This window comes from Camponotus floridanus, unplaced genomic scaffold, assembly GCF_003227725.1.
Source record: "Camponotus floridanus strain SB8 unplaced genomic scaffold, Cflo_v7.5 scaffold7, whole genome shotgun sequence".
Classification (NCBI taxonomy): Eukaryota; Metazoa; Arthropoda; class Insecta; order Hymenoptera; family Formicidae; genus Camponotus; species Camponotus floridanus.
The window spans coordinates 3,730,529-3,752,889 of NW_020229838.1; the positions used below are offsets into that span (position 1 = coordinate 3,730,529).

The window sequence follows — 22,361 nt, forward strand, 5'->3', positions numbered from 1 at the left end:
ATTACATTGAAGTAAACAACTTATTTATTTCAATTAAAGATTTAATTATTTTAAAGAAATGTATGTTTGTGTCATTTTCTTTAACCATTCTCCATTTGATATGGTCGAATTGCATCCTTCATGAATCAAGGACTTTTTATATATATTTTATATATTTTATTAGCGATGTATAAATATATGAATAAGTATTACTATTAATAATGGCAATAAATAGTAAATAAAAAAACACTAAACTCTTCATTCTTTTTCTGGACTTACATTCGAGGAAATACATATGTTCTATCTCCTGAGACTTTGTTCCTTTTTCTATCTCAATCAGTTTTGCCACATTAATTATCGTCACATTCATCATTGCGAATAAATTGCTGTGTATAAAAAATTAATGAGCTAGTTACATCATCTTGTCATCAAGAAAAATCTGTCAACAGACAAAGAAAAAAATTAAGATCTTATAATTACGCCAAAAACCTTCATGTAATTTTTTTTATTACTTACATAACTTTCGTGATAAATTGCCGTTATTTTTCTTTGGCTCCTCCATATTTCTCACAAACCATCGATTGGCGTATATATGAGTCGAAGAAATAGACGATACGGTAGTGACGACGTGACGACGCGACGTTTTGCGTCACCGTAGATTCCATTTATCCTTTCGTTTGTGTTTGTCATAGTCCTCCTTTTCGCCATCCGTCCGTCGTTCTCGTCGTCGTCTTGGTCCACGTATGACTTGACAGTCATAAAGACGACCGCTCGACCGACATCTGGCCTGACGCGCGCACTTTGTAGTCTCCTACCTATGCGTAAAAAGAGCCCCGGCGTGCATCGTCTTCAGGCTTTGCTGGTGTACAAGGATTGACAGAGCGAATCGTCGACGCTGTTCCTGTGCAGAAGATACACAAAGTGTATTCCGGATCGTTACATCGGTCTTTGTCCGCGTCCGCGAATCTTTGAATTCAATTGTCTCCTTTTCAATATAAATTTTATGATTCTGTAAAAAATGTAGATAAATTTTAAGGACATCTAATAGAAATTTGTTTCGCAAAATTAGAATTTAATATCTAAAAGTATTAGACATTTATTTTTATTATTATTCTTTATTATTATTCTTTTATTATTATTCTATTTTTATTATTATTTTTATTATTATTTCTATTTTTTTCAATTTTCTTGTACGGGATTAAATAAATTAATTTCGAAAAAAATATAAATAAATAAGAAGAAGATAAAGAAATAAAGGACCGAATGATCGCCCGGCCCGTTTGAAGTTTTCGATAAAACGGAATCAGACGTAGCGGAAGAAATGAAAGAAAACGTATTCTCTCTCTCTCTCTCTCTCTCTCTCTCTCTCTCTCTCTCTCCTCTATGAGTGCTCCCAAGAAATTTATAATTCGAACCGCCTGTCGGCAGCTAATTTCCTGTTTGGCGGGGGCGTGTCTATGGCCACAAGCGTTTTCTCGCGGTGTTAACCTGAGCGGTTGAGAATTTCCAATGAGATTCGGTCGGAGGGAGGAAGACGAAGAGAAGGAGGAAGAAAGAGAGCGCGGACTCGAGGTCTTCTCTTCGCACTTTTTTCGAAAATGGTGGTTGTAGCACTTCAGCGAAGCAGCTGCCAGCTATGGCAAGTCAAACGTTATGAGAAGAAATGATAATAAAATTGATGCATGTCGCAGCTGTTGAAAGGGACGATTCTTAGCGGTGCTTTTATTTCCATTTTTTTTAAGCTTTATATTCATTCATACGTGTCTATATTTTTTTCTTTACGCAATATATGCAAATTACACAGTTTTAATTATACTAAAATAATTTTTAAATAAATCTTAATTAAAAATTATTCGACAAAAATTTATATTAATAACTTAATTAAATAGAGCTAATATTTCAACGATTTAATAAAATTAAATATTTGATTAAATTAATGAATTCGATGGCCTATATTAAGTGTATCGTATCGTAAATAAATGTTCTCCACGTGGAGAGAAGGAGGTCGTCTTCTCTTCATTAACACATACTTCATCTCGGTGACGCATAATGAATCAGGCGTTCATATATCAGCTCGCAACAACTCTCGCGGTGTTTTTTCAAGAGGCTTGATTTATTTGCGTCGAAGAGGACAGGGAAGAAAACCATTCCAAACCGGTCGAGGGGAAGCGTTTTCGGTATCCGAATAAGAGAAGGGGACCATCCGCGAACCTCTGCGGTTGACTCCCTCGATCTTTCCAATGGACCAATCGACACACAACAACTAACTCTTTTTATTCCCCATAGGCGTGTACATCCCCTAGAAAGTCAGGGTGAGTCTTTTTTTCCAGGTTCAAATCTGCGGAGACGAGGTCTCCGTTCAAGATCACAAAGGTCGTGCGTGACCCTTTTTTTCGCGCGCAACCAGCAGAGCGCATCCCTCGAGAGCAAAACTGGCCCTTTTTTTTCTTCCCTTCTCGTCTCCCTGTCCGGAGAACGACGATACGCAGTCGCACAGGGGGCGGCGCTTTGCTTGTCGAAACGAGCCGCACACGCCGCCGCCGACGTAGTCTTCGTGCACCGTACTTCCGGTAAGAGAGACCGCGGCGTATAATTTTTCAGAATCTCTAATGCGCGTCGTAAATTATATATCCGGCGTCAAGCGCAAAAAGAGCGACGTCTCTTTCGATTTATCTCACAAAAAAATCGCAGCCTATTTTAATCTAGTTGTCCGTGTCTCTCAAAATTGGCTTGGTGCGTCTACGATTTTTTCTAAAGGAGAAAACAAAATTAAGATTATTCTTCTTTCTCGTATATTAATTAGATATGCATTTTCTACTAATTATTTAAAATATAACATTTTTTATATAATAATAATTATTATTATTATATATTTTATAATAATAATATATATAATTGTAATATTTTAATATAATAATAATAATAATAATATTCTATACATATGTATATAGAATAATATATTTGAAAAATAATTTTTAAAATACTTTTTTTGAAACGAACAGATTCAAACGAGGTTGCGAATATTCGGCGAAGAGTTCCAGTCCATGACCGCGCGTCGATCTTCTCGAGGGCTTCGTTGCGTGTCCTTTTTGTTCTTCCGTAACGAAAACGTATGAGCTTTCCTTGGCTCCGTCGAGCGCATCGACGCTGTCGACGAGAAGCGGTCGAGCGCGCCTATTAGTGGCCTTCGCGGTATCATAAAGTAAATCCTACAAAAAGTCGCGGGTGCTCTTTACGATCCCATCGTTTTCATGGGAGGCGCCGATGGCAGAGAGGGCCAAATTTATTACTTCCACGTTCCGATCTATTTTAATGGCAACGATGACTTTACTCACTTCGTCGCGTATCTGTCCATCTACGTCAGCCGGCAAAAAATAAAACATTTCTATCATTTTTAAAATATTTTTTATCGTCAACTTTTTAAATTATATTTTAATCCCCCTCTAGAGAATCGCGTTCGAGAAATTCATTCCTTTATTGGTCGCCGACAGGGGTTGCTCGACATTTTTCTTACAGGAAACATAATATTTCAGGGTTGGTGGGGAAGATACGCTCGATTATGAACGCGAGCTTTCTGTCATGTTGGCGCCAACAGGACGAGATGACTCCTCTCCCATTCTCGAATATTACCAAAATCAGCCGCTGTGTGCCAATTTCGAAACTCGGACTGGCTTGACTCTCGAAAGTGCCGAAAAGAGTAGGCGGAGATTCAGTCTCTCGTTTCATTCCTGGTCACAAATGCACTTAACGCGACTGCAACAAGTTACAAGAATTAGAGAAGAAAAAATTTTACAAATTCAACTAAAACTTTACGTTACGTAAACGTATATTATGTATTAATATAGTAAAATTAAATGCAATTTGTAATAAATAATTTTGAGTAGAACAGCAGATTTCACGAAGAAGAAAATTAAAGTTTAGAAAAATAGTAAATTTTGAAGCATTTTTTATGCAAGCGTTCGAATTATTCATATTACTGCACATATTATTAATATTACTAATAGTGTAATTGTCAATATTACTAACACTGTTTTAATATTTCTAATCTTAATAATTTATAAAAGAATTATTAAACAATTTTGTTTGTATTTATTACTATAATTACTTATAAATTTATTTGATGTTAAAAGACATTTTAAGACATTTAATCATATAACTTAATATGGTGTCAATAATAAAATTTGCATAACTGTGCGCGCAAAATGTAATTCCCAGAGAAAGAGAGAGAGAGAGAAAGTGTTCCTATAAATTCTCGCAAATTATAATAGGCATGAGACCACTTAGGCCAACGCGTACGACAGAGGCGAACAGCTGTTTCGTTGCAACGACGAAACGCGCAGCAGCCGGTTGCGCCTGTCTCCTCGTGATCCTCTGCAGCCAAGTCAACGTCATGCACCAAATGTGCAAGTGCGGTCTTCTCGGTGACACCTGCTTACAGATGTTCCAGATATCGTAAAACGACGCCGCTGAGTGATCCGAGCAATCGGTTCCGCGCGATTCACAATCGATTTCTCTGCTGTAAATCTATAACTTGTTATGTAAGCATTAATCGAGAGAATGCATTCATAAAATCTATTGTTGTCTATAAATTTTCGTATTTAATATAATATTTTAATATATATTATTTTTTAATTTCATGTGTTGTGAGATACTTGCCTAGATTTTTTCTTCTTATTCCGATAGATATATTTATACGAAATTTTTTAAAAATATCGTGTAATATATGCTTTTTAATATCTTTACCTTATTGTTAATAATATTTAAAGATTATAAATTATTTTATAGTAAATTATATAGATATAGTTATGTAAAATTCGATAAAAATTCTATCAAGTTTTATATACTTTTATATAAATGATTTTACGAAGAAAATGCAGGTGTGCTTCTCTCCCTCTCTCTATTATAGTTCAAGTGGGTGGAGTTACCTGACGTTGGGCAGGCACCTGTCTCATCACAGAACAGGTGATTACAGGTAACCAATCGCTGAATAAGATGCAAGTGACCAATCAAGGTATACAAACGTTATTTGTATACCTTGAAGAAGGAAGTGTCTTTTAAATTTTAGCCGATCGAAATAAAAAGTAAGAGACGCTGAAGAAGTGTCTTTTAAATTTTAGCCAATCAGAATAAAGAGTAGGAGACGCTGAAGAAAAAATGGTGAAATCACAGACTTCCTAGACGAATAAAATCTTTCTAAAAGATTCCAATTGTGGAGATTTTTTAAATTATTTATTAACTTTAACACATAGTTCAAGTGCTTTTTTTGTACTCCATTTTTTCATTTAGTCGATTTCTTATTTTTGATTTTCAGCTTGTGTTGAACGAAATTGTTCTTTATCCTTAATCCTGGTACACAAGAGGACACGTTTATCATTCTGTTTGTCATTCATATTTTCATTTAGTCGATTTCTTATTTTTGATTTTCAGCTTCTGTTGAACGAAATTGTTCTTCATCCTTAATCCTGGTACACAAGAGGACACGTTTATCATTCTGTCATTCGCGTATAGAGAGAGACTGAACATTGTCCTGAAAAAGCAACGATGAATCTTTTAACGAGAGGATTTCTTGAATGAGCTCACGGGGGAATTTTCAATAGCGGAAAGGACGAGAAAAAAAAATAAAGAACACGCTGTGTGCCATTATGTGCAGAAAAGTGTCGCGTGTCTGAAATGTTCGTTCTTGTGTTTCCAGAAATCAACAATCGCTCACCATCAAACTAACCTACGACCTGAGAGGGGCGGAAACGGTAAATGAGCTTACTGGGCGGATAAAAAAACGGCGGGTCATAATTCGCTTTGTCTTTGAGAAACAGTCATTTCCTCTGTCAAGTCTTGACAATCGGCAAATTCTATTCTAGCAACATTTACAACTATAATTTATAAAAAATTACATTCTAAGAAAATATATTTGAATCCGAGATCCTAGATTTATTTTGGGATACGAGTTTCCCGCTATGCGGTTTTTGTCTTTGATTCTCTTGTGGTTTTGACAGAACGCATACATTTAAAATTAAAGTATTATAAAAAAATTCATTCTTTTACCTGATTTCGTTTTCCAATCTGCGAATAGCTTGTATATTGATAAATAATTAACAGTTTTTTTTATTCTTATTAATTTGTGCTATTCTAATTGATAGCCTTTCGTGTACCATACAAAACGAAATACTAGGGCAAAAGGCTGAACCGTCACAAAAACTGATTTGCCACACACCGAGCCGTACATCTATTAAGAGTCGGCATCTTCAGTTTTATTAGGGTACAAGAGACGAACAAAAAATCTTGTGGGATGCGCACAGTTCCGCCGCCATTTCTGCCACTGTGATGTCCGCGTAGGGGGAGATATCGGGTTAAAACGCTCGAATTAACGTTCTTCTTCAGGGGGGGCGTAAGCTCTACATTGATGGGTCATGGAGTTTCGACCTAACTGTCGCGCAAACGTTAATAAAAAAAGAACCTCATGGGCAGCTCAGAGAGGGATCCAACGAATCCTTCGAGGGATCCTCAGCTGGAGATCTCAGGAGATCTCATCTCATCGACGCGAGAGTTTCTTTAAACTTCTCTTGTTTCGCTAACATCTATTGTAAATTTTTGTGCCTGTACAGGCCACTCCAATAACGTAAAACTGAATAAAATTCAAAATAGACGAGAATATTAAATATTTCTTATACGATTTGTCTGAAAATTTTTTCCTTCTTTTTGTTTGACAATTATTAATTTTTTGGAATATTTTAAAATATTTGCAATGTTAATTAAAGAATTTTTTATTATTATTATTTGAGCCAATTTTTTATTTTATTTTATTATCTTATTTTTAATTTCGTATTTGCAATATTTTTCTTTTTCAAAGAGATAACGCATTGCTTTGTACACGGATAAGTTTGCAAATTTCTGACTTTTCTTTTCTTCTCCATACAAGTATTTTTATTTATCTCTCGCTTAAGAAGAAAAGTTTTTGAAGCGAGTTATTTCGAACAAAGAAAGTCACATATGTGGAATTACACACATGTGAAAGTCACATATGTACTTTTATATCTATTATTCCATTTTCAAAAGAGATTTATTTTCACATACGATATATCTATCTCTATTCAGATTGTTAAAACTCAAAAGTTCCAATATAAAATAAAGAAGAATTCAACAAAACATATCTGATTAGTGTGACAATAGTTACAATAGTTTTTTCAAATAAAAAAGAAATTCTGCGAAAATTCTTTGCTTTTATCTCTTATTTAAATTTTGTTTCCGTTATCTTGTTTTCTTTATCTTATTTTCTTAGATTTTAAATATCAGTTCTTTACCTTTTTAAATTTTCAGCCACATATTTTATAAATCTAGTTTTGCTGTAAGTATATTTTAACTGTAGATGATGATAAATATTTATTTTAATTGTATATATAGAGCGTATTAAAAAGAAATAATCATATTACCGATAATCGATTTCGATTTAACTCTACAAAGTCTCCATAATCTCCATAATCGACATTTATCGATTATTTTGTCTTTGTATAACTGAGTCTAATAAAATGTAATTCATTCCCATGCACCTTGAGAAACTGTCGTCTGGAGAACACATGTCTGTCACATTTTGACCATTAAGAAAAAAGTATATGCTTGCTCGTCGTGTTTCTCATTGGTTCTCCAACCGAAATCCGGCGAAATTTAAACGTCGCTAATATTCTTGCAATAAAGGGACAAAAACAAATTATGTTGGACACAAAATTCATATCAAGAGTTAATTGCAACTGACAATTTATCTTTTTCTCTTCAATAAAGTAGAAAGATTACATCTGGACACACTGAAAAGTTATTCAAATTTATAAAAAGAATTATCAAATTATTCCACAAATATAAAATGAAAAAACTAATAAAAATAATAAAAATACTGTATTATTAATAAATTCGATATCAATTTGAAAACTACCGCTTTTTTAATTTCTAAAAAGAGTAGAAAAAGTCGGTTTTTATAGGCAGTAGCATTTTAAGCATTATATGCATATATAATATATGTACTAGTATTAGTCTACGAGTGATAATATCTGCAAGGACGAGGAGCGCAAAAAAGACAGGAAGATTTGTGGAAGTTTTCAGCTTTTCTTTATCAGCACCTCTCATTGCGATGTTAAGAAAATAGTTTCTCGAATCGCGAGACCACCCTCATCGTTTGCGACATAAATATCGCACCGATTATTCGGCAATATCCGGAGCGCATTCGTCGTACTCCGAAATCGTAAAACTCATCGAGTCAATGAAAATCCCAGAATAAGTTCTTTTGCAACCGCTGATTCATTTTTCAAAAGCACATTTTCTCCCTGTCAAATTTATTTTAATTTTATACTTATCATCTTGTATAAGCAACAATTTAATTATATTATGTTTCTCTTAGACAAACTTTGTATATTTAAGTCTTACATTAATTTTTCAAAAAAAGTAATTCTTTAATCTATCGAGAGATGATATCTTAAATATTTGATAAAATGTTCAAGCAATTTTATTGTTAAAAAATAAATAATTAATTCAAGGGCAAGTTTTTATGTTAATTAATCTTGCATAAATGTGATTAAAGTACATATATAATAAATAGATTTTATGATAAAATACTAAGAAAGAATCGCAGAAAACGCAAAAAAAATTTGTTCATTGACATGATATGGGATCGAAAATGCAAACATAATTGTTATATACAATCATTAAGAATAATATGTATGATATTAATTTTTCAAAATTGTTCAACTGATGAGAATCTTTACATTTACTAGTAAAAGAACTATACATACGTGACAGCAGAGGTAAAAAATTTTAAAACAACTTATAGTAAGGAGACAGTTATTGAAGACGAAGAAAATCTCATTGATATTCCTGCGGCAGGATAGATATATGAATTGAAAAGAGGAAATAATGTAATATTAAATTTGCGAAATCTTAATCTTACGAGAATTCAAGATATATAGCCTTCTCTGTTCGATATATTATGCATGGATACATTTTTATTATTTTATTATTTTACTTTTTGTGCGCAACACGACATTTAAAAAATTTGCCTTATATCTTTTATATCTTATATATCTTTCAAATGTTGCGTAAAATAACTTATTATAAAATGATAGGGCGTAACACGCGATCAATGCGACCGGCAAATCTGAGTTCACAGGTGAAAAAAATTTTCTTTGTGAAAAATACAGGGTGCAATTGGCTTCGAGAGGCACCAACTAGACTTCTTTTCTTATAGTTTGACAAATCGCGCCATGATCAAAGACCTGCTAGATTTACTGCACTTGTTGCTATTCGAGAATCCCACCTTTCTATCTAATAATGGCCGAAACGCCATTTTCTTCGACGAGCTTAGAGTGGAAGCTGTTATCATCGAGTATCTGGAGAACGAATATCATACAGATCATTTTATTATTATTATTTTAATTTCTTTCTCGTAGAGTCTTTCGAATTAATTTTTATTATAATTATTATCGTGCTCTGTTAATTTATGATTAATTTACTGCATTCTTTTATGAAAATATTTGTTCAGCGATTCAATCGACAATATATGTCTTCTCTTCATAAACATAAAATATCTATCACGTACGTCAAATTATTATACAATGTATATAAATATCATAAAAAACACCTTTTCTATGAAAAGGTGACAAAAGTAAATATACCAATATAATAAGTAAATATAAAAATTGACAAAAAATAATACTTGTACATAGAATCAAGTGCTATGTACGCATCAAAAACGATCGAAAGGATAAATTTAGATAATTCTATAGAAATCAAATAGAAATGCCATACAAAGAAACCATATGTGTAAATACATCTACACAAGAAGGCATATGTGTAAGTGCACCTACACAATAAGGCATATGTGTAAGTACATCTACATAATAAGGAATTTCCATATGTGGAAAAGAGAAAAGAAATCGGACATATGTGGAAAAGAAAAGAAATCAGACATATGTGGAAAAGAAACGTTAAATTTACGATAGGAAATAAAAATCAAATTTTTTCATAAATATTCTAAATATTAAGAATATAAAAATTTATTTGTATTCTTGAAAATCGAGTTACAAATGTAATTTTTATATATATATTTCTTCTCTTCTAATCCTTTCTCAAAATAACACTTTTCTTTTTTATATCATAATGCTATGTTGAAAAAATTGTGGTAAAAATTAAAAAAAGATTCTATAAAATAACATATTATTATATATATTATTTTTATGCATTGATGTATGGAGGAATTAAATCAATATGAAATAGACCTGTCCATTCTTTTGTTTCAGAATTATTATTTCTAATTATTTGCATTTCACTGGATTTCACCATATTGGATCGTCAATGGGATTATCTGTCCAGTTAATCCTATTATTCAAAATTACATGTTAGCTTTGTTAGCTTTATAAAATAGCGGCATGAGCGATTATGAATAGAAATAAAAATCCTTTGTTATTAAACCAGGCTTAAGAAAACAGATAAAAAATAGATTACAAAAATAATTTTTCACAATGCAAGTTGTTTCTATTAATAACCAATGTAAACATATAGACGCGTTAATTTGTGACACGTATTTTACGGCCAAGTTTATCCTTTCGTGATGTTCATTCTTTTATGACATTATCTTAAGATGATAGTTATGGCCATTCAGCAGATATTAGTAAAACCAGATGCGAAACCAGAGAGAAAATTGCACAATGAAGGTGTTTCTCATTATGAAATGCTTATTGATATATTAGAGGCGGGAAGCGTACGCACTCCGATCATGAGTTTTCCTGAATTGTGTCCCCGACGATAATTCATCGGTACGCCTGTTTACTTTGTCGCATCCGCTGACTGAAACACCTTGACTTTTTTACGTCACATTTCCGACGCCGAAGAGTACCGACAAGGTCGCTTTAACCTGCAACAGTCCACAACGCCAAGATACAAGCGCTGCTCTCGACGATTAAACTTGCACGCCGGCACGCGCAATTACAGCCACGTTAATATCGTTAAACGGCGCGTACCCGGGATGATATCGCGCGCAAACGTGGCCGCCAAGAGAATCGGCGAATGTCAGTATTCTACTTTGAAGGTTTGATGAGTGACCAAGTGGATCGAGGGTCACGATTTTTCGACGCTCTTGTCCTTCAATGCGCCATGTCAATCTCGCGAATTGTCAAATTTCTCAAATTGTTTCTTGATGATCTAAATGATAAAGCTTAAAGTCCTGAAAAAAACAAAACGATCACGCTACAAGATTTAGACAAAAATTAATTATAATTAATATAATTAATTAATATAATTAATTATAATTATAAAGATCAAAAAATTTGATTTAACAAGAAATTTGGAAAATTATAGAAGATTATTATAGAAAATTATAGAGCATTTCGCGAATTGTCAAATTTCTCAAATCGTTTCTTTAAATGATAATAAAGCTTAAAGTCCTTAAAAAACAAAACGATCACAAGATTAAAACAAAAACTAATTAATTATAATTATAATTATAAAGATTGAAAAATTTGATCTAATACGAAATTTGGAAAATTATAGAAGATAAATTTCGCGAGCTGTCAGATTTCTCAAATCATTTCCTCGAATCATAATAAAGCTTAAAGTCCTGAGAAAACAAAACGATCATGCCACAAGATAAGACAAAAATAAAAAATTAATTATAATTATAAAGATCGAAAAATTTGGAAAATTAGAAGATATGTTTCGCGCGCTGTCAGATTTCTCTTCATTTCCTCGATAATAAAGCTTAGTCCTGCCCTGAGAAAATGATTACGCCAAGATTGACGTGAAAACTAATTAATGACGGAAAAATTTGATCCGAGAAGAAATTTGGAAAATTACAGAATGATGCGTTTCGCTAGAAAGTCAGAAAGCCAGCGCAACTTTACCTCTTTGATCAGCATTGGGTATTATTTTGGTATTTGACCGCGTTATTTATCAGCCTGCCTATTGGTGATCTGATTTTCGATTGGACCATCGCCAGGACGCAACTTACGGCCGTCTTGATTCCCGGAACGCGGACAAACGGTGAATATTCATCCGCTAATACCGCGATATGACGATTGAGTTGTTTAAACAAAGCCACTGGGATAAGACCAAATGTCTTACGTTAGGATAAATATCATAAATTCAAGCTACAATTATATATAGTGCGCGGATAATGTAATGTTCACTTTTCTTGTCACCCTGTCTCGATCACCCGAAATAGTCTTTAATCGATCGATCCTCGTGATCGAGATGCATGAAAACGGCGAACAAAGACGGCCTCGTTCCCTCTAAGCCACCCTCGTAACCGAAAGGCGTGGCGCGACGTCGAACGAAATTCTAAATCACGGGCGAAAGACGCGAGGGAAGCGAGCGAGAAAGTTGGAAACGCGGAATTTATAGACATTCTCAAAAGAGCTTTCGTCCGTCACAACAAACACGTTGCGGTGTATTTAACACGGCCATCCATCAGGCGCCATCATCCTCGGCAAACGATCGAGCGCCGCCGCATCAATTTATATCGTTATTTATTTAATTTGCACGCAACAATGTCAGCTCTCGAGTAGTATATTTTATAATTATACACGGATATTTTATTATTACAAATTTATAATTATTAGGGACATGATTGATACATAATTATTAAGTCCAAGAAAAGAAAAAGATAATAATTGCTTCTAGTTTTCTGTTTCGCGATATTTTCGATTGATACACTTCTATTCGCGACATATATATATGATAAAATTAGTGATCTTTATTATTATTTTATCGTTTTTATTATATATTGTCTATGCGGTTTATGCACATTGTCAAATTTGATGCAAGGAAATATTTATAAAATATCGTACCGTTTCTTTTTATTATAAACTACTCACAGTATTTCTGTTCCTCCCTCCTGTTGACTCCTTTCTCACTCGGGAATGTACTTTTTACGTTGCTGTGCGGGCTCCCTTATTTTTGGCCACGTCGTAACTCTCATCTCACTGATTTTTCATCCTCGCTCAGCTTCCGAATTGCAGGAGCTTGAAAAATGTCGATACGTCACTTTTCCAACCCGGCATTTCATGATGATTAAATGTAGACTCGCGTAAACTTGATAAAAACAGATCACACACATAATCACACATTTATCAATATCTTTTGATAATTTTATCCTCTTTATTAAATAATACACAATTTTGTAGTCTCATTTATTAAAAATAATTGCAAAAAGTGACATTAAGTGTACAGGAATTAACTTTTTCTTCCTTTATTTTTTATTCTTAGATAATTTAACAATAATTTTTCTTTTACACAAATAAGAGCAATTTTGATGAAAACTGCGCTTCTATTTTTTTCTATGATTTTGTGCAAGCATCTTAGTGTAATACTGGATATAAGAGTATTACAAGTATGTATCTAAAACAAGAATTTAATACAAATAAATGAGACGACAAAATTCTTCTAAATTTTAAAAAAGATACGTCGATATTACTTCGCGATCAACAACAATTTACGGAAATTCTTTTAGAAATAATTAATGTCTCCATTCAATATTCCCGCAATCGCGCGATAATCTTCATCGCTTCATCGCAGACAACTCTTTCGTTTCTCTTCGTTGCTTCCCCTCTTTCTCCCCGTCACTTGATCTATTTCATACATATATATACACAAACACACGCACACAAAATATATGTACACACACACACACATATACATGTACATATTTTCAATCTCTATGTATTTCTCCTCTTTCCATAGGTGGGGACAAAGTGATAATCGGGACCAGTCACACTCGTCGTCGGAGGCGGGGTTCCTCCGGCACGAGGAGCCTTCTTACCGGGAGCTTTCTTCGTCAGACGAGTAGTAACATTCAGAGAGGAGAGAGAACGAAGCCCACGCCGCCAACGGCGATTGCGACGTAAACGGAGTTTCCGGACATTCGTAAGATCGTGCGAATCCATTTTTTTTTTTCATGTCGATTCTCCCCGAGATAAAAACAAGAAACTCGAAATACTCCGCGTCGCCCTGTATATATTCGAGAGCAGAGTGATCCATCCCGTTGATTCGAGAGTGCAAATATGGGCCGGTACGTAATTCACGTATTGACGTAGCGGTGGATGGGCGGATGGTGGCTGTTGACCAAGGAAGCCTGTATCGCCGCGTATGTCCGGCGACGTGTCGGATGATAGAGAAACGTCGCGTCACCCGCATCGTGTCGAGTCGTCGTCCCTCGATGTGCTAAGGCAGCGTCGAGCGAGGAGATGCGAGGAGCCGCAGCAGCACCGCAACCGGCACCGGCGCCCACGCCGACACTACAGCAGACGCCCCAGTGCATACCGATCCAGAGCAATTATTACACGCTGCGAAACGGTGGCAATGACAATGCCAGCGTCGCGGCGCACGGCAGCGATGGCTGCAATTCCGCCAGTAACTCGCCGGTGGCGTGTTACGAGAGTTTCACGCCGTCCGCGACTCATCTGATGGACCTCAGCGGCCCGGCGCCGGAGCAACATCGGAGTAACCTCCTGTCGTCCGATTATCATCATCAAGTCACGGTCGGCTACAGTTTCCCGCACGTCTATAAGAACCTCGAAGACTCGAGGTACCATCATCACGACGTGTATTCGCCCGGCGGCTGCGGAGCCGAGGAAATGGTCGCTCCTGGTTCCGTCCAGTCGATTCAGAGCCAATCCTTCCATCCTGTGGATGGGGGAGTTCCCGTAGTGGAATACAAGGCGGAGGTAATCGAGTACAAGCCCGAGGTGATCGATTACAAGCCCGAGAGAGGTATGGTCGATCATATCCCGAGGTACTGCAAGCAGACCTCGGAACTCGGTCATGGGACGGAGCCTTCGTCGTCGACGAGAAGCTACGGTGCCGCGGACGGCAGGCCGGCTGTCAGGAAGAAGAGAAAGCTCAGCGGCACTAGCAACAACGAGTCCGAGGGCGAGACTACGATGGCGGCCTCCTCGACGAGGACGAAGATACGTCGTAAGAATGGCCAGAGCGACGAGGAGACTCAGAGTCAAAGAGCAATGGCGAACGTCCGTGAACGTCAGAGAACGCAGAGTCTCAACGAGGCGTTCGCCGCGCTCAGGAGGATCATACCTACTCTTCCCAGCGACAAGCTTAGCAAGATTCAGACTCTCAAGCTAGCCGCTAGGTACATCGACTTCCTGTTCCACGTGCTCAAGTATAGCACCGATAACAGCGAAAACGCTGAAAACATAGGTAATTTCGAGATTAGCATATTGGTACGGTTACCTCAACGAGCGTAATGTTTATGTGGTGATACGTACGAGGTCACACGTTCGTAAGAATGCATGCTCGGTGGTATCTCAGGGAATAGAGATCTACACACTGAAGATAAAATGTGTACGAACATAGGTCGTATACCTCCTAAAGCCCGAGACGCGTTCGTCTTTCGCTCCGAAATACCTTGCAAGCATGCTTCGATCCAATGTTTACAAATAATTTCGCTATTTCTGAAGCAAAACCATTCTCACGCGCCAGTCGGGCCAGTGAGCTCTCGGCCAAATCCGCTCCAGCCCTTCATAATTCAGAAAATATGTACACACGACCTGTGTTTATGCAACATTCTTTACAGTCGAACTTTCGTATTCCTAACATCTTTCTTCTTCGCCCATTCTGCGCTTCTTTCTCTATTACTTTGTGCGTTTTGTGTATCTTGTGTCGTCGTGTGCGCATGACATTATCTGGAATCAGATGGAAAAAGAAGTATAAGGGATTGTTCGGTGTTTCGATATATATTAAGAATACGTAGGCTCGACTGTAGTTATTTTAGTGTGTATAATGTGAGTAACCATCTTGCAGCAAAGGGATGCTGCAAGCTTACGGTACCAACTGCACATTATTTGGAGAGACGCTCGAGGATTGTCTCCGTCGGCACCTCTTCCGTAGAGCGGTAGGTACGTGTTTACACCAGTGAGCTGGGGGTGACCCTGGCTTGTTTACAGTGCAGCCTAATTAAACAGACTCCCGCCTGCGGATTCCTGTAATTTACACGCTACGGACGAGCCTCAGTAGAGCACTTACGTTGTGTAAGTGTTTTCGAAGGCGCTCGCTCTTCATATCGCGCGTCTTGCTGCCTATGTTTTCATTGTTTTCATAATAGTTGTAATCAGTCATAAGTAGCCGTGTAAAGAGAGATTTTAATATGCGATATTTAAGATAACAAACAATAAACTAAAATAATAAACGATACGCAGCTCGCGCGCGATATATATTTTGTTATTATGTCTTCTAAAGTTAAACGATTGAAACTTGACCGATGTGTAAGATAATTTTATAAGTAGAAAAAAAAATAAATACTATATAAACATTGACTCAAGAAAATAATTTATTAAAAGGTATAATAAAAATATTAAACGCGACAATAATAGCAGATTCGCTGTTGATGTATAACAATAAGTTTAAAAATAAGTCAGCGGTATATTATAATATAATTTATTTATATGTGCTAGCTGTGCTTTTTATTCCAACTCAATTTTTACTTATGTGAAAATAAAAGTGTATCATATAAAAGTCTAATAAATTGTGATCAAATTTGACAACATGACAAAACTCATCGAGATTAATTTTGCTAAAGTAAGATAGATATGAAATGCATAGAATATTAAATTAAATATTTGTAATATCGCAAGCTTGTCTCCAAGATGGAAAGAATCGCATTTTAAAATTAAGCCAATTATAATGTAAAATATTTTTGACTCAATGTTTATATAAAATTCTTTAAAACGAAAGAAGAATAAACTCTCTTAAAATTCTGCGATAAGATTCATTACCAATCCTGTGGAGTACAGATCTATAAATCATTCAATTCATTCTTATCTCAATCGGGGAATGACATAAATCATCCGGTACACGTCAAATAGCTCAACGATGCATCTGTAACTCTGATTAACGATATCGGGACATTAACTGCTTCGAAACAGTGTCGATTGGGTCGTTGTGTTCCCGGCTTTTGCGACGAGTTTCGCGAGACGGAAATACGTACCGCTCATTTCTTTTATTCGATCCGGTGCCTCGGGATATCTCGCTTCCCTTTTATTTTGAAACTCGCGCAGAATTATCGTATAATATCTCTCTGCAACTTCTTCTCTTCAATTTCTTCGCTGGCTCTTCTTCTCAATCTTCGCCCTCGTATCTCTTTGTCGAAATAAAGACCGGGGTTTCCTGAAAAAATAATATAAAAGAATTTAGAGATTTAAGAAATTTAAAAATTCTGTAACAAAGGCCGATTTATTTTCATTTATAAGTGCTGATCAGTTTTTACATAATTTTTATAAAATTATAACAACCTCCAATTTTTTTATTCACCTCGATAGCCTCCTCGGCATTTCAGGTGTGTGAAAAGATTCGATGTACTATTTAATACGTTACTTTTCTTTTAACAATTTACAGGAGAAAAATATTGTATATACACGATTGTTTACATTACATTAGATGATAACGAGGCGCTGATAAAAATATCTGTTTCAGGAGAGAGGAGCGCCAGAAGTGCGATTTTGGCCGCGAGGGAAATCGCATCGTCGCCCAGTACTTTTATGGCGCATGAAAGATTATCCTACGCTTTCAGCGTTTGGCGGATGGAAGGCGATTGGAGTTCGAGTTTGTAAAATAAGTGGCCGTTAGGATAACATATTACATTAGAGTTCAATAAGGTAAGATCGCGAGAAAATTGCGAGACATTCGTAAATTTAATGTACGCCGCAAGAATGTCTGTTTCATCGAAAAAATAAAAGCTATAGATAATTAGAGTACAAATATTATATGATAATTTTTTTTTAAATAAAAGAGATATTAGAGTTAATTAGAGAAGAAAAGAGGAAGTGAATTAGACACTCCTGCGGCTTTGCTACGTACGTAATGTTACTCTCGTCGGTCCTTTCGGAAACTATTTTTTTATATGGAAATAAATAAATTATTATATATATATATATATATAGAATTGCGATCTCACTCACGTACGAAATAATAACGTTCTCTTCCGGCTCGCTTTGAAATCTAAAATCGTGGCAGTTAATTCTGTCCCCGTTAATTCGCGGCACCGCCCGGCCGCTCGCTCACGTTCTCGCAATAATGCAAGCCAATCATTTACGTCTTCTCATCGGACTATTAACAGCGAGACAACTCCTCGTGTACCGCATCGCATCGCTGCAAAGCGTGCTTATTAACCGACGTCGCGTCACGCACCTGCATCAATCAACGAAATTATCTCTTCGCGAGCCCGACAACGATCGTGACATGATGGATCTTTGTCCCCGCTTGCGTGGATTTAAATTAGAGTGAAAACAACCGGTGTTGTTGCGCGGGAAAATGAAGATATATATATTTTTTTCCCCGGCTTTTTCGACAAAAAATGTATATATTTCGTTTCTTTATAATACGCGGGGTATATCTCGATAACAATAAAATACGACGGGTAATCGATTATTGCTGGGAGATTCCCTCACTCGCGTTTCTAATCTTCTTTTTGGCTACCTTTCGAAAGCGCGTCTTGCACCCCGTTAACGCCAAATTTACGAGCGTTTACCCGGTCTGTCCAAACAATCTTTTTGCATAGTTGATTTATTGAATCTTACAAGCTTCGCTAAACTTCCCTTCGAAGCGTTCATCGCGAACTTGTATCGATAAACTGTAAATTCCATTGTCTCTTAACGTAACTTGAATATTTTATATACATGCATATATATGCATGTATATCTGTGTATAAAAATTGTATTAATATCAAACTTTACTCAAAGTTATACTTAAATTATTACAAGATAATCCGGGGAAAATGCAAATGTGTATTTTGCAAGGCATTTCAATTTTGCGTATACCAAATATAAGATAAACTCCTGAAAACTTATCTCATATATTATATATTATTTGACATAGTTGATCTTCTGTTAAAATATTCGAGCTAATTTCGAATTCGACATCCTTAAGTGGATTTTTATCGCGTGAAGTTTCAACTTATACAGTTTACTATACTATTAGTAATTTTTGTAAATGATTAATTCGTCGCTCGTTTACAATATACTTTACCCCAGGAATAAAGAGGACGATCGCGCGTCCGGCCGGATTTGATAATCGCCGGATTCGAGATCGTCTTAAAGAAACAGTAAAGAGGGGAAGAAGTTAACGAGTACTTTGGCGCCCATCAGTCGGGCACAATATTATTTTTTTTCTCTCCTAAGATGATAGAATCGCCCCGACGGACCCCATCGTCGGCTTCTTCATCGCGTATCGTATAATATAAAATATCCGTCGCGACTTCGGTACTCACGGCACCGGCACCGTGAATATTCCGAATGACGTTAGTTATTTTAAACCGGTCAAAGCAAACTCTTTCGGCCGCGTTTTTGAGCCGCTTAACGAAGACGCGCCGCGTTAAAGAATCGCTCTCCGACTCTTTATTACAGCACTGAATCTTGGCGGGAAGGAGAAAAAAAAAACGCGGCCGACGAGTGCAATTTCGGCGCAATAGAAACAATAAAAATCTCTATTTTTCTACCTTAAAATCATCGGGATCGAGCTATTTCTCTATTCTTCCCTCAATCTTTTATTTTAATGATATATACGCAAGATGGAATATCGCCTTCGCGCATTTCTTATTTAGTTTCTCGCTCTATATGTGATCAAACATGACAAATGTGTAGTGGGAGAGTAGATATATATCAGAATTTGAATTTACAAAAATAGATGAAGAAATTATAAAGTGCGATGTGATAATCTGTCATTGATGTTCTTAATCATGTAAAACACATTAATATTTGCTAATAAATGTATTCTTTGAAATTCGATAAACACGTAAAGCTGCTTGTAAACTTAATAAAAATTATAAAAGCACGTGAATGTAAAATAAATTACAAATTAAAATATAACAATCTCATAGTTATTATTTACATCAGCCATATTTATATTAAAAGATAAAAATACACAAAGTACGGAATTAGTTTAAAAGGAATAGAATGTTTTTTCGTCAAGCGAAAAATAATTTACACTAATATACGAATACATATCGAATATATATCGAACAATCGTCGACGCGTTTTTGATAGTTAAATTTTCTATTTTCATTTTGTTGAAAATGGCATCAGATAGATCTCTTTGCGGGAAAATTATTTTTGGGAATACCGGCAATTATATCAACGCGAGAGGAACGGGATGGGAGAAGAGGAAGAAGATGAGGGGCTCTTTTCGGATCGTCCTTGAACGAGTGTACGTCATTGCTCGGCTTCTTGTCTAGGCCTCCGCGAAACGAAGCAGCTGTCATGGTCATTCTCGACATCTTTCTTTTGCTACTGCCATCACGGATGCATAGAGTATCTCAAAAAAAGTCGGCGCTCTCGGTAAAACTGTTGGGAAAATCGCGATCGCGATCGTCAAAATAAATCGGTTTTAGGAGAGCGAAATTGTTTGAGAGACGTATGCAAACTTGGAATCTTAATTTTTCAACATTTGATTGTTAAAGTCGTAGTATCGTTTTTTACTTCGTGAATCAACAAGACAGACTCATATTAAAAATTATATTCATGAGACGAATTTTTCGCGATCGATTCAGATTTAAATCGGGTAGATGCATCAGACGCGGTCAACTTGGGGGCATCGAGTTTGTTTTTATAGAACGTCATACACATCGGGGAGACTTCCCGAAAAGGTCCTCCCGTCGGGAGACACCGAATGTTGGATGTGTCTTGGCTAATTGAATTCAAAGAGATTTATGGTCGCCACCAGCGCGTTACGCGACGAATAAAAACGACAGAAACACGCGCGCATTGAGCTTCTCCCGCTGTCGGGATTCCTTCTCTGGACTGTCGCCCCGGCCGAAACGTTGATAAATGTTTTTACCGGGCCAATTAACGTTAGTAGAACCGGCGGAGAGCTTCAGCTTATCGTTACCGGTGCTAATCGCGCGAATTTTAGGCGCGCCTGTTAGATCTCGGTTAATTGCACAAAAGCAAGAATGAGGCCGACTCGGAGATGTTAATAATAACTAATTGATATATCGATATTAATTTGTAATCACTTGTTTTATATTTACGTGCTCTTTTATATCTTCTGTCAAGTATGCACTTTTGCGTGCACTAAGCGTTCATGAAACTAATTATTTACGTTTCGATCTAGGCATTTTAAATATGTCTACAGTTGACGATGTAATAAATTGGCGCACTCTCTAATTCATAACACTTCATCATCTATCACAATTCGAAACATCAATAATATAGATTTTAACTTTTCAATAACAATAAAAAATATACATATATATATGTATTTAGAATTTAAAAATTTGTACAAAGTAAAAAAATTTACAAATCTGTTGTCAGCATCACACGATTTTTACGCTTCGAAAATAAATTAAATATTTTACATATTACTAGATAGCACGAAGGTATATACATGTAGAAAAATAATATTGCGAGTGCAACTTGCAGCAAGTGGCCGGATAATGCAATATTATTCCCATGCGAGCCTCGCGAGCGTGTTGTGTGTATCACAACTTAATATACACATGTATCTTTTTTTTTCATTTGTATATACTGTGTTACTATGTAACGATCGTAAATAGTATTCTGTAAATAGCAACATGATAGATTTTAACGGAGCTTTTGACGATGATATCTCGATATCCATTCCGTCGATTCGATGCTATTCAGATGCATTTTGCTTATTTATCCGAGCGCTCTCGCTCGCACATTTGTAATGTACAATATTTTTATACTCGATAAATGAGAAAAAAGATGGTGGAAAAAATATTCAAATATGTTTCTTTCTTTCCATCTCCCTTAAAATCAAGCCGTCGTACACCGCCCTATAAAAATATTAAGATGTTTTGATTGATTTTAATTAATTATATTGATATATTTAATTAATTAATTGTACTGATATATTCATTTAAAAAATTCACACGAGATTGTAGAAAAAAGGATACATTTGCGGTTACGCGTGAGAGAAAGAACGAGGGAAAAGAGAGGAAAAGAACTGGGAGGAAAAGACTCGATAAATAATTTATCAAACTATGTCCGAAAGACGGCGGCGGCCTTAATGGAATTAGACGTGCCAGTGCAAATATTATTGCAAGCAACGGACCCGAACAGAGACGCCCAACCTTGCTTCATTGGTCGAGAGCCATGTCATTGTGTTCTGCCTGGACCAATCGTGTAAGATCGGATGGGATGCTCTCTGGCTTTCCTCTCTCTCTTTCTCCTCGCTCTATCCTCGCATCAGAAGATGTTGAAGCGCGAGAACGAGAAATTGCAAGACGATTTTTTTTTAAACGTTTTGTTCTTTCTTGCCAACTCGACTATTTCATGTCATCGATATTTAAGTTATTTTTTGAAAATTAATTAGACTTCAATGACAAATCTATATTTTTCATACATATTTTGATACATTTCATAAATGTTTTCTCTCAAGAT

The 22,361-nt window shown here is 35.9% G+C and overlaps 1 protein-coding gene and 1 long non-coding RNA gene across 5 annotated transcripts; one reads left to right on the top strand and one right to left on the bottom strand.

Annotated features, from left to right (window-relative positions):
• Positions 1-224: 224 nt before the first annotated feature.
• Positions 225-13,572, bottom strand: LOC112639526. Of its 2 annotated transcripts, XR_003123553.1 has the most exons (4): positions 13,427-13,572; positions 12,828-13,044; positions 496-880; positions 225-418 (listed from the first exon to the last, which is right to left on the bottom strand). It is a non-coding gene; the product is annotated as an uncharacterized LOC112639526 (long non-coding RNA). The 2 variants fall into 2 exon arrangements; XR_003123552.1 differs by lacking the exon at positions 13,427-13,572 and having other exon boundaries at positions 12,828-13,059.
• A 186-nt stretch (positions 13,573-13,758) lies between these two features.
• On the top strand, positions 13,759-21,749 carry LOC105251717. Of its 3 annotated transcripts, none has more exons than XM_011258699.3 (3): positions 13,759-15,165; positions 15,769-15,859; positions 17,437-21,749. In XM_011258699.3, exons 1-3 carry the CDS (start codon positions 14,196-14,198, stop codon positions 17,510-17,512), a joined length of 1,137 nt encoding a protein of 378 aa, XP_011257001.1. In that variant the 5' UTR covers positions 13,759-14,195; the 3' UTR covers positions 17,513-21,749. The 3 variants fall into 3 exon arrangements, with proteins under 3 accessions (XP_011257001.1, XP_019883226.1, XP_011257002.1); XM_020027667.2 differs by having other exon boundaries at positions 15,769-15,863; positions 17,437-17,588; XM_011258700.3 differs by lacking the exon at positions 15,769-15,859 and having other exon boundaries at positions 13,761-15,165.
• Positions 21,750-22,361: the final 612 nt, after the last annotated feature.

Bases quoted from the DNA above. Each gene is read 5' to 3' on its own strand.
- LOC105251717 (XM_011258699.3), top strand. From the start codon at position 14,196: ATGCGAGGAGCCGCAGCAGCACCGCAACCGGCACCGGCGCCCACGCCG. The intron at 15,166-15,768 runs GTAATTTCGAGA...ACCATCTTGCAG, and splicing joins CGAAAACGCTGAAAACATAG to CAAAGGGATGCTGCAAGCTT. The intron at 15,860-17,436 runs GTAGGTACGTGT...TATCTGTTTCAG, and splicing joins GGCACCTCTTCCGTAGAGCG to GAGAGAGGAGCGCCAGAAGT.